At 43.3% G+C, this 12,213-nt stretch overlaps 1 protein-coding gene across 1 annotated transcript in view; it reads left to right on the top strand.

Annotated features, from left to right (window-relative positions):
* ADAMTSL1 (ADAMTS like 1) overlaps positions 1 to 12,213 on the top strand; it is a gene marked incomplete at its 5' end in the record, with an annotated part of 302,880 nt that overhangs the window by 125,513 nt on the left and 165,154 nt on the right. Inside the window, one exon of the mRNA XM_015427776.1 lies at positions 1,655 to 1,812. Coding sequence (XP_015283262.1) covers positions 1,655 to 1,812 — 158 coding nt within the window. The remainder of the gene's footprint in view (positions 1 to 1,654; positions 1,813 to 12,213) is intronic.

The following is a 12,213-nucleotide window of genomic DNA, read 5'->3' as shown; positions in this document are numbered from 1 at the left end:
CAATTAATGTGTTCCCCTGGCAAACGCTCACAGGCCAGTTTGAGTAATGAGAAGATACTGAAAGAAATAGTTTAATAAGCCTAACAGATTGACGCCCAGGGGAGTTTTCATTGAGTAGGTCATGTTATTACATTGCATCTATAATTTGTCAGGTTCATATCTCCCAGCATTTAAAAATGGAATTTTTTGAAAACCCTCAGTTGTGGTGCCAAATATTTGGTTTCCTGTTCTATGTCCACGTGTGCTCCTGTATCTGTTTTCCTCCCACTTTTTCTTCCCAGTTGTGTCTGTCTCAGTCCAACTCCATTTTTACAAAACTAGCAGGGGCTAAAAACTTATCTTACATCCATACAAATGGTGATATTCTTAAGAGGATAACTGATTGGTACCATTAGAAGTGTGATTGTGTGTGTGTGCACCTTGATTTCACCATGGTACTAGCATTGTAAAAACACTAGCCCATGCAAATTTGTACTCATGTAGAAATTAGCTGAAACTGGGTTGCTACCTGTGCAAAGCAGCTGTGCATTCTTAAAACAATAACTGTTTACATGCTAAGAATTTGTTTACAGACATATGCATGTGTGTAAATGTTTTCTAATGCTTGCAAAACTGTCAGAGGGTTACCCATGCATTCTGGGATCATCTGTGCCTGTGGAACGTATATTTTCCAATGCTGGCTGCACTGTTCATTGTTTGTGCACAAGTCAAAGACCAAAGCATATTCACATTTTGATTTTTCTAAACAAAAATATAGGAGCAGAACTAATAATTTAGACTTCCACATGATGAGTTTTTGTTCTAGCCCCTCCTATGGCTACTATTATCCCTATCACACTGGAGTTATTTTTTTTTAAATCAGGTATTCTTATGTCACTTTAGCCTTGTAGGATTATTGCCATAATCCCCTCATTCCTGGTTTTCATTATTTTTTCAAAGGAAGTCTCTAGCCCTTTTCATGGCAGAGTTATACAAGCCATGGTATAAACTGTACATTTCCCCTGAGACCTCCACAATAAAAAGTGCTGAATGCTTCCTTTAAAAAAAAAAAAGCTGGGAATTAGCAGATTGTGCCAATTTATTATAATGCTAAAGTAGTAATAGTAATGGCCATAAAAAAAAAAGGAGTCCTCTAGCATGACAGAGGAAATGGGTGTGTGTGTGGCTAGGGCAGGGAAAATGGTGCTGTTGGGGCTGGACCAGGAAAGATGCACACTTTCCCATCCACTATTAGCAACTTGCATGCCAGTGTAACACCTGCTCAAGCTGGAGGTCACAAGCGTCCTTAGTAAGTATGCTTGACCATCTGTAAAGTCACACAGCAAAGTTGCCTAGCCAGCATTGTGTTTAAATCCTTTAGTAGGAATTATTGTCGTTCCCACAATAGGTGAATAAGTCAAAGAACAGAAAGGAAAAAATGAAGGTCAGATGCAGGATTTAAGGGGGACTCTGAAGATGCAGGTGAAGTCACCGGAAAGAATGAACACATGCAGTGGTTGCAATTCCTAGTTCAGTTGCAGGAAAACCTGCCTCTCTAAGTAAAAATAAATTCCATTGCAATTAATTATACCATTTCAAAGGATGTTAACATTGCCAGTATTTTTTTTAACCCTATGAGCATTGGAAATAATTAGATTGTGTTTGTGTTTGGCAGGTTTAGAAACCAAGACTCTGCAAGGCGTGAAAGGCGAAAACAGCCTCAGCTCCACGGGCTCCTTTCTTGTGGAAAATTCTAGTGTTGACTTCCAGAAGTTTCCAGACAAGGAGATACTGAGGATGCCAGGCCCCCTCACTGCTGACTTCACTGTTAAGGTGAGGAGCTTGGATTGACTGATGCTTCTCTTTGGAAGTGAAATGAAGCTATAGTTTGCCATGCTCATGCCTTTGTGGTACATGACACAGCCTGGGGCCCCGTGATGATCCACAAGAGGGAAACGTCACAAGAGGGGAAACAAATTGCTACTCCCATTTCACTCAAAAATGTCCCCATCCAGGATTCAATAAACTCTCTAAGGACTGACTGAGCAGACTAATTTTCGCTCCCCTTTTTTCATTTAACTGACTTCCAGCTGCTTTCGACATTTTGTTCTTGCTCTTGGAGCATGTTCAGTCCTCATCAGACTAGTCTGGGGGATGGGGGAGGGATTTTCTTTTCTTTTTTTCTTAATTTGTAATTTTCCTCCATACCTAGGAAGTCCCCCAAGCATATAGAGACCCTTACTTTGTCTGTGAATGGCTTAGTTTTACCACTTCCATGGTGGGCACAGGGGCTAGTCACTTTATGGTGACTGAGTGTTTGGTAATTATTCAAGGGGTCTTCAGGATAGATGGCTTGTTAGTGTTGGGTGTGCAAATTCAGGACACAATGCTATATGCTACACGGGAACTGCATGATTCTCTGGAAATGTACAGGCCCATAAGAGGAGAAATTTGTGGGTGCCAATTGTATGTTACCTCTTTTGTAGTCACTCTATGGACTGCCATTTCATTTGCTGTTCATTTTCTTTCTACTGCCAGTGTAGCATTATAGACTAAACCAGCCATGGGAGAAATTGTCATCTGCCTGAGCTCTGCGGGCCACATTACATGTTACATTTTTTATGAGTTGAATTCCCCAGACTCGACTTGCTTTCCCCCTCAGTTTCACAGAAGGTGCAGGAAAAATTATTTTTAATTGGGCTTGGGGCTACAGGTTGGGTGGGGGAGACGGATCTCCTGTCTCCCCTGCCCCGCATCATCATCCCAAACCCAATCAGGTTTCTGGGGCTTTCCCCAAAGCTGCTGTGTGACTGAGGGTAAAGCAAGCTGGGTCTGAGCAACGAGTAGTTTGGCCCTCAGTGAGTGTCTGTAGGTGAAGAATATGTTTTGAGCAAGATTCAAGTCCATTAGAACCTTCAAGACGAACAAGACTTCTAGGGTATACACATTTGAGAATCCAAGCTTCCTTTTCCAGACTCAACTCCTGCTTTTCTACTGCAGACCAACACGGCTACCTACCTGAAAATATGTCTCGAGTGACTCTACAATCTTTGAGTGCTCCTTAGTGGCATTATATGGGGAAAAGAGATGAAGAGTGGCTATTTCACACCTAGCCCAAATTGTTTGTCATGGAACAGAACGGTTATATGCTCTATAGCTGGGGATGGATCACTGAGCAGGAGAAAGGATTGGCTGTATGTTTATGTCTATAATTTTACATGCCTCTCTGGGCTCAGAGAAGAAAGCGTGTGTCTGGGTCACAGAGATGGGTTTACCATCAGTTCCCCATTTCTTTGATCCAGCACTCAGAAAATCAACATAGGCATAGAAATGGTTACAAACTTTTCCGGGAAATCCTTAGCTGCAGATTCCAGAGCAGGCTGTTGCAGGCTTCCAGTATGTTATTTCATAATAAACAAGAAGATGGATAGAGTGCGGCAGAAGCTTTTAGGGAAGAATCGATTTAGGAAATGAAGGATGTAGCACATGTGGAAAAGGCAGCTCAGGGATAGGATTTCAACGTAAATAGGGATCGGCCGGAAAATGAAACAAGGAAATTAGACAGAGATGCAGAAGGAAAATGAGGGCCTTATTGCACACCTCTGAATTTACGCCAGTGCAGGTCCTCTAATGGTGTAAAAAGGAGAACTAAGCCCTGAGATGCTTAAGGTAAATGAGCTGGCTCTGGTCAAGAAGTCATGGTACCATTTGGAAGTCCTTCTTTGTATAGTCCATGCAGCAAGAATCAAGTTGTTTCCTCCCTTTAAATCTTTCCTATTCTTCCAGGTAATTTAAAACACATTGCTGGAAGCCATGAACATATTTTGGAGGCAAAAAAAATTGCACAGACAAATGCGAGCATTTGGGAATTACCATGAAAATTGACCCTTTTTCCTGGTTGGTCAGGAGGGCCTGAAGGATTTCAGCTGTAAACCTGTAAAAATTGTATCATGTCCAGGACACCATAAATTTTTCATCATGGGACCTGGAGCCAGAGGGCACTTGATTTAAGGTGATGCCAGTGACCTTGTGGCAGATGGAAATTCAAATAACTATATTGTAAAATGGGGCAGGTGATCACATTGAACTGAAGCAAATGTAATAGAATAATGTCTCGGGCCTCCCTTACCTTGGTAGCTGCTCCTAATCTGCTCCAGATGCATCAGACAAAAGTGCCCAGCTCAAAGGATTCCAAAAGGAAAGCCGGTTCAAGTGATATCGACACTACAAAGCTATATACAAAGTACACAAGTGTCAACCAACAGGACAATGTTATACACAAAATGTCATTTTAAAACCTCTAACAGTGGAGCCCTAAGCACAGTTACACCCATCTAAGCCCACAAATCAATGTGCTTAGAAAGTGGCAACTAGAAGAAGAGGAGGAGGAGGAGACTGGATTTATACCCCTCCCTTCACAGAGTCTTAGAGCAGCTTGCGATCTCCTTCCCTTCCTCTTTCCACAACAGACACCCTGTGAGGCAGGTGGGGCTGAGAGAGCTCTCAGAGAACTGCTCTTGAGAGAACAGCTCTGAGAGAACTTGTGACTGACCTGGGGTTGCCCAGCTGGCTGCATGTGGAAGAGTGAGGACTCAAACCCAGTTTTCCAGATTAGTCTTCCACTCTTAACCACTACACCACTGGTTCTTAAACACTATACCAAACTGTTTAGGATTACAGTATGAATCTAGGGTTTGTGAACAATAGTGTACTTATCAAACTACAATTTATTCAAAGGTCTATTTTGTCCTCTGATAGTTTTATTATGTGGTTTGGTTCATAGGTAGTACTGTGCGACCAGTGTGCTTGAATTCATACTTTATGTCTGTGCCATGTTAAGTGCATAACCTTGTTAATAGTTTCCACAATGAGTGCATTCCATCTAGTTTAGAAGCAGGATCTTACCAAAGGGACTAAAAATGAGATCTCTGTTTGGGCTTAACTCAGTGAAATAAGCTGTTTGATACTATTGACCACTCTGTGCAATGCTAGGATAAGAGACACGTACCTTGTTTGGTCTGATCAGCATTCTTCAAAACAGTGTGCACATTCTATCTTTCATTTTCAATAAAAGCCTCAAAGGCTGAGGCCCAATTTGCATTCATTGTTCCTGGAGCAAAGATCAGGACTGGGAAAGATAGACCTGACCTCTATCTGGCACTATTTCTCCCAAACGCCTCAGTTCTTCTAACTGGGTCTGGTGAAGATGTACGCTCTAAAGGTGCTTGTTTGAACTGCAGGTACACTTGGCAGTTTGTACATGGACATTTTGCTACACAATTGCTTCCAAACTAAAGCACTTTTTTTCTTAGTGCCTATACCACATCATCCTCTAGCTATCCACTTACAAGGTTTTCTTTGCTCCAGTCTTTTCCCAGTCATTCTCAAACTTGCTTTGTGCCAGTCTTTTTTAAAAGAACACAGTCCAAACATGTTTGCATGCTGTCTGGACAAGAAGGTGCCATTTTCTTTCATCAGCTCTTCATAGCTGCCATTTTTTCTTGTCACATCACTGGAAGTCTTTTTGAGGCTTTAAAAAGATCTGCAGTTACTGTTGTGCTGTAGCACAGTAATGTAATAATGAACTAGTTCTTCTAAATTCCAATGTTTCGTTTTTTTTAAAAAAATGTGTTTCTAAGACCTTTTTGTAGTGGAGATACAAGGGGAAAGATACAGCAATTTCTGTCCATGTTGCCTGCACAAAGAATGGGGAGGGAGAAATTACAATGTGGCTAAAATGGGGCAAGAATTTACTGCTCAACCATTTGTGTGGATGCTCCACTTTTGCTGCAAATGCCTCTGCAATCACAACATCAGTTAAAACAAAATGGAGAATCATCACCATGTGGATGCAGCCTTCACCTTGCGGTAGATTGTAATTTAGATTAGGTATAATGATCTATGGGGCTGCTGGGTCAAGATTCCCATATGTAGTTACTGCTCTGATAAGAAGTTCTAGGCCCCAGTCACACGAGAGGTTTTGGGCCGGGAGAGGGATGGATCGGGGGCGCAGCAAACAGGCGCGATCCCACCGCAACATCTGGGAAGCGTTGCGCACCTGTCCCCGATCCGGCCCTTCCGCCCAAAACATGCAGCAAAAATAAACCACCTACCGTGGTGGTTCTTCTGGCAAGGCCGCATCAAGGCTGGCCGTGGGATCACCGGCGCGTCCTTTCACCGGCGCATCCCCGGCTCCTGGCTGAACTGTGCATGCTCAGACATGCGCAGTTCAGCAGCCTCCCGTTGCTGTCTCCCCGGCATCTGATCGTGCCGGGGAGCAATTGCACTGCGGCTCACGGGATCTGTATGATCCCGCCGCCGCGTGCCTATTTTGGTGCGGCTTTTAAAAGCCGCACTTTCCCCCCCGTGTGGCAGGGACCCTAGTGGAGCATTTGATTTGCTGCATGCAGTACGGGAAACCTATATTTCTGTTTCAGTTAGTTTTCAACAAAATGCACAGATATTCAGAGGACTATATGCCACCTTTTGTTACTCAGTAATCCAAAAGGGAAACTCCTCGCCCTCTACCTTTTATCTACTTAGAAACTTCTTCTCTAGAAGACAACTGTCCTGCAAGCTTGACTATAAAGCTTGCATCTTTCCTAGGTTTTGCCTCAGCAAAGCAAACATTGGCTCTATGGGGCTGTTTCAGGTCAGAAAAAGGACACAAGGACTCGTGCTGCGGTCCCTATCTAAATCAGCTCCCCTGAAGCCTGTTATTTAATCCTGGGAATTCTATAAGTATAGAAAGAAATGTAAGGATCTGTTGCAGTCTACTGCCTGTGGACTTGAATATATTGTATTCTTATTCAAGTGTCCTGATTTACTTTCCCAGAAAGACCAAACTGATGTAAATGAAAATATAATCAAAACGATTTACTTGAAGGGGGAGCACTTTGATTCCCGAAATGCTCCTGGAATCTTTATCCGGTTGACTATGGATGTTTTCATTTAGGAGAGTCAAATTTGCAAACTTAGTATAATCCTGGCTATGCAAACATTGCATTCCCCCAGCTGAGATTTTGCTGATCAAAACATAGGCGAAATGATCAGGGGAATTAAGGTGGTTTTGTACAAAAATGTCAAAATGGGTACTGCCGAAAAGATACAGTTGCTTCATATTTTATGTATGTATGTATCTGGGATATTTCTATGCTGCCTCTCCAGTGTTCTGCTTGAGGCATCTTACAATTTAAACCACGTTACAGTGTTAAACACAAGCTATTGGACATAAGCAGCATAAAAACTATCCACAAAACAGAAGCAGGCTGTTAAAAAGCTGATAAGATAAAACCCCTAAAAATATGTGTTTTGGCCTGTGCCCAGCAGAAAGTAAAGTAAGTGCAAGTCAAGCCTCAAAGGGGAAGGCATTTGAAAGGTGAGGTGCCACCACAGAAAATGCCATGTCTCTAGCCGCCACCCTCCTCGCCTCTGAAGTCAGGGGCATAGAGAGCAGGGCTTGAGAGGCAAATCTTAACCATTCATGTGTTTGTTTATGGCTTACTTTTCAACCAGATTGGCTAAAATATGTCACAACATGCAATGCAAAACAACAGTGATTGCCATTAAAGCAACTTGCATAGCTCTGGTTGATAGAGGAGTAGAATGTTATTTTCGGAGAGGAGAGAACATTTGTTTCAATCATATATTCTAATAGCCAGCTTTGCCCCAATCTGCAAAGCCTTAAATTCACAGATTGGAACCAGATGGAAAGAAGGTTTTTCTACAAACCTGAGGGAAACACCATGTTTGCAGGGTGGGTGGGTTAAAATTTACCGAAAATAGATGGAAGGGTTTTAATCACCCTCCCCAAAAAACTCTCACTGCCTGCACAGAACCATTGTTGCAGCCAACCCTGCCTCTCGTCTGAACCCTCTGAGGGGATGAGGCAGCAACTCTGAAGGTGGGGGGGGGAGTGCTGCCATCACGAGCCCCACCATTGCTTCTTCTCCTCGCCAGCCTCTCTGGTACAGAAATGGCGGAGCTGTGGGTAGGTAGCTCATTGAGGCTGCAGCTGCCAGGCAACCTTCTGCCAATGCTGTGCTGCAAGAGGCTTATGTGGGCCTGCACAGGGAGCCAGCAATGATAGGACTGTCCAGGGCAAAGTCTCCTCTGCCCCCATCCTGGCACACTCTTAACAGGTCCTGCAGGATCAATCGCAGTGGCATTGCTGCCAGGCAGCCTCCAGTGGATGCTGCCAACATCAGGTGAACCTCTGTGGCTGCTTTCAGTGCTGAACATCCTCCTCCCACTGCTGGGGCACAACAGGCTGGCATGGGCCTTAGTGAGGGTGCTGGGCAGACAGTTCGGAGGTACCCTGGCCAGAAAGCTGGGAGGGGGTTGGTGGGAGGGCAGGCCAGAGAAGGCAGGACCACCACCCCCATGGCTGCAGACAGACCCCATGAGCACCAGGGACAGCAGGCAGGATCCAAATAATTGATAGAGGGAAGGAGAATAAAAAGAGAGTAATGGGGGGGGAGATGAAAGCAAGGAAGAGTGATGGGGTGGGAATGAGAGAAAGAAATTGACAGTAGGTGTGTGGGAAAGGAGAAAGAGAAAAACAGAGGGAGACCTAAAGTAAGAGAATGAGTGGGGGGCAAGGAGGAGAGAGATGGAGAAGGGGTGGTGGGAGAGGGGGTTAAGCAAAGGTGGGGGAATGGGATGATTGGCAGAAAGGGGAGGGGGAGAAATAAAGAGGGGAGAGGATTGACAGAAGGGGAGGGGGTGAGAAAAAGGAGGAGGATTGCTAGAGAATGAGGGAAAGGGAAGGGCATACAGATGGGGAGGGGATGCACCATCCCAACAAGCTTCTCGCGGGTCCCCACTTGTTTGATTTAATTATAACAAATACATTAATAACAAGTTTCTCCATTTAAATTTTGAATAGTTAATATCTGGATACACATCCTTGGTTTACAGTTAAAAGTTTCCATCCAGTGGTTTGAGGAAAATGGGACTTTTAGCAGTTCACTATCTCTAGTATTATGAGAACCCAGTCTGTAACATTTTTTGCCTAAAGGGTTTTTCATCCTATGCAAGGATCTCCTTCATCATCCATAGGGTGGCTTGGACTGCAATCCTCTCCCCAGTCAGAAAGCCCTTCCTCTCACCTACGATGCGGGAGGACGCATTTCCCATCCCTGCTGCAGCCCCTTGCACTGCCTTGCAAACCTGTTCTGAAAGGTCCCTCAACCTTCAGGAGGGACTTTTGCAGAGCCAGCGGAGTTGCTGTCAGGACAGAGAGTGGAAACCACCCCTTGCAGAGGTAAAAGCAACCATGCACACTGCTTGGGATCCCACCCATGGTTTTTATTGAGCAACTGTCTCCCAGTGTACCTGGCTCTGTGTAATGATACACATAGTCTGAAATACTGAATTTCTGTGGCTGCAATCCAGATGAAACGACAGCCTGACTCTAGCTAATTGGCTTTAATTGTAGCAATGCAAGCAATTACTTGCTCCACTGCAGCTGAAATCTTCTGGCTTTGTTTCTGTCTGGGAAGACCCACAGGCACTGCCCTCCTGCGCAAGACAACCCCACATGTCATGTTAAGATATATGACTAGCAAGATTTGCAGCAACTTCTGTGTATCCTTTGGAACAAAGTAGACAACAGGATGCAATGTGACAACATCACGGCAAAACCCATTACCACCTCTGACTTTAGCAGTATGCTTGTGCCATGGCAGAGACCAAGACTGGATTGAGTGATAGAACTTTATCAAAATCAGGTCTGAGTGCCAATTCATACAGAGAATTCTTACAGAGATGCCCTGAGCCTGCTCGTGGGGAGGATAGGGTATAAATCTATTGTGTAGTGGGTTAAACGCATGTAGAAACCACTGAGACCGATGTAGTGATCAGCATGGTTTACTGGTACACAACAAAGACAAACGGCCGGCTGGCCAACTATATACACACCTGGGGACACACCCCTAGGTCCCGTTGGTGGGTTTAAATCTCCCGCCACGGTCCCATTGGTCCCCCAGTGGAGAGACCAGGAGCCTAGTCCCCATTGTTCCTCCAGAGTCAGGCTCTGGAGTGTTCGCTGGCCCCTGGTGGCAGTCAGCGGACACAACAAAATCGAATGGAAAATTTAAAAAAAAGATGCTGAGACTTTGGGCCCGGTGTATTGCTAGCTTCCTCATAGGATGAAGCTGTTATACTGGCCCCATTTTAAGCAACAGCACTTGTGGATGGCTAAACATTTAATTATGCTTATACTTACTTGGGGATAAGCTCTCTGATCTCAGTAGGACCTACATAGATTGGGTTGGGCTGGGCTGCAAGAGTTGTTCATTTTGGAACTAGCAGAGCAATCTGAGCCAAGAGTTGGTGGATGAGGTTAGGAGAAATATGAGTGAGTTATCCTGTTTTACTGCTATCATTTTGTTAATCACATTCAATTATGTTGCAGTATGATTGGCTGAAGAATTAGGTGCTCTGGGAGACTTCCATGGGCAATCAACTGGCTATCCATGGACTCCAGTAAGAATGTTTTAATTCATGTGAGCCCTTTCAGTGGTGATACATGTTGTTGGGGTCAGGATCTCTGAGCAAGCCAAGGAGTTGAACTAACTTCTACTCCTTCGTCAACATGTGCCAACTCACTAGTTCCATCCTTTAACCACAGCTGGGCAGTCATGTTGAATTCTCGGATGATTTCCCTCAGGTCACCAAGTCAAGACCTACTTTGGGCTTGACTCTGAACCTTTTCCTCATATTGTTGCCAAGCATAATAGCTAGTGTATCACACTAGGCAGTAATGAAAAGAAAAAAAATACAAGAAAGGTAACACTAGTTAAATATAAGGCCTCTGGTGAAAGGTCATTCTTCTTAATTTGACCCATCAGCTGATGACTACCTGGATGGATGTGTCATGCTGATTAAACAGCCCAGTGAAAGATATAACCACAATGCCTGCCTCTTAGGTCAGTTTGCTGTCAGCTCCCACAGGTTGACGCAGATTGATGGGATCCATGTTGCCAAAATCCAGACTGTGCTATTTAATTATCAGAAATGGACTTACCTGGTAAACACTGAAAAGTGTTTCAATGTGTTTCCTAGAAATGGTCCTGATTTCAGATGATGCATTTCCCACTTTTCACCAAGAACCTGTGATTTACAGATCAGTATGATGTTCTGTTAACATTGATATGCATTAACTCAGAAGAAATCTCAAGAGTAGCCAGTTTCTACATGTGCAAATGCTTATGGTATCTGAATAATTTCAGTGCAGATGAGAAAGCATAGATTACTTCAGATCCTTTTTTTCATTCCTTGCTTGCTTTTTTAAGATGAAAAGGCCCATCATTTTGAAGTTTTGATACTAAAGGAAGTGATAGAAGTCTACATAGTCCCAATCATATGTTTTTAAATTTTCCTCCCCTGGATATCACAGTAGAAGGAAGAAAATCCCACTAAATTCACTCGTTTCTTTCAAAATAAAGATCTTTAGGATCAGCCTTTAAGCATCTTATAAGGTTTGCAAGTGCAGAACTATGAAAATGCCTCAGAAATTTCTGCAAACTCCCATGGAACATCTTTAGAAAAGAAGCTTAGTACTTCAAAAGGAAGTGTTCTGACTAAGGAGTTAAGCATATAAAATTATGAGTGATTTGGCAGAAGTTAATAGGATATTTCAAGTTTCTGTTCCCATAAAATAATAAATTTACAGCACCAGATTTATCCCAACAAAGTTATAGTCTTTCCCTTGAAACTTGCAAGGAATGTGGAGTGTGCTGCTGAAAGCAATGCTTTATTTGGTGCAACTGGCCACAAATATGTGCCAAACAATTTAAAAATAGCAATGATTATTATTCATGATAGGATGATATGAGTTCCAGAGCAACTTCCTTGATTGTGATTATCATTTACAGGAATGGTTTCACAAGTCACATCACACACACACACACATCACATTCTGGCAAAGATTTATACCAGAGTCTGATACGTGTATGCCCAGTAACTGTGATCCTTGACATTCATGAGTCTGACCAGTAGTTTAAAAATTATAGATGTTCCTCCCATGTAGTAATTGTCATTATAGCAGGAATTAAACAAAAATTATAATATAGAATGTGGCTCCAATTATTCAGTTATCTAAAACCATAGGTTTTAGAGAAGGCAATGTGGACAAGAGACTCTAATTTTCCATATGAGTGTGAGCATAGAAGTGCATACAATGAAGCATTAGGCCTGCGGTAAGTCCAACAGATGGCAATTCTAGGTCAA

The sequence above is a fragment of the Gekko japonicus genome, unplaced genomic scaffold (assembly GCF_001447785.1).
Source record: "Gekko japonicus isolate JY-2015 unplaced genomic scaffold, Gekko_japonicus_V1.1 scaffold487, whole genome shotgun sequence".
NCBI lineage: Eukaryota > Metazoa > Chordata > Lepidosauria > Squamata > Gekkonidae > Gekko > Gekko japonicus.
The sequence above is the reverse complement of the archived record's forward strand: the minus strand, read 5'-3'. Positions and strand labels throughout refer to the sequence as shown.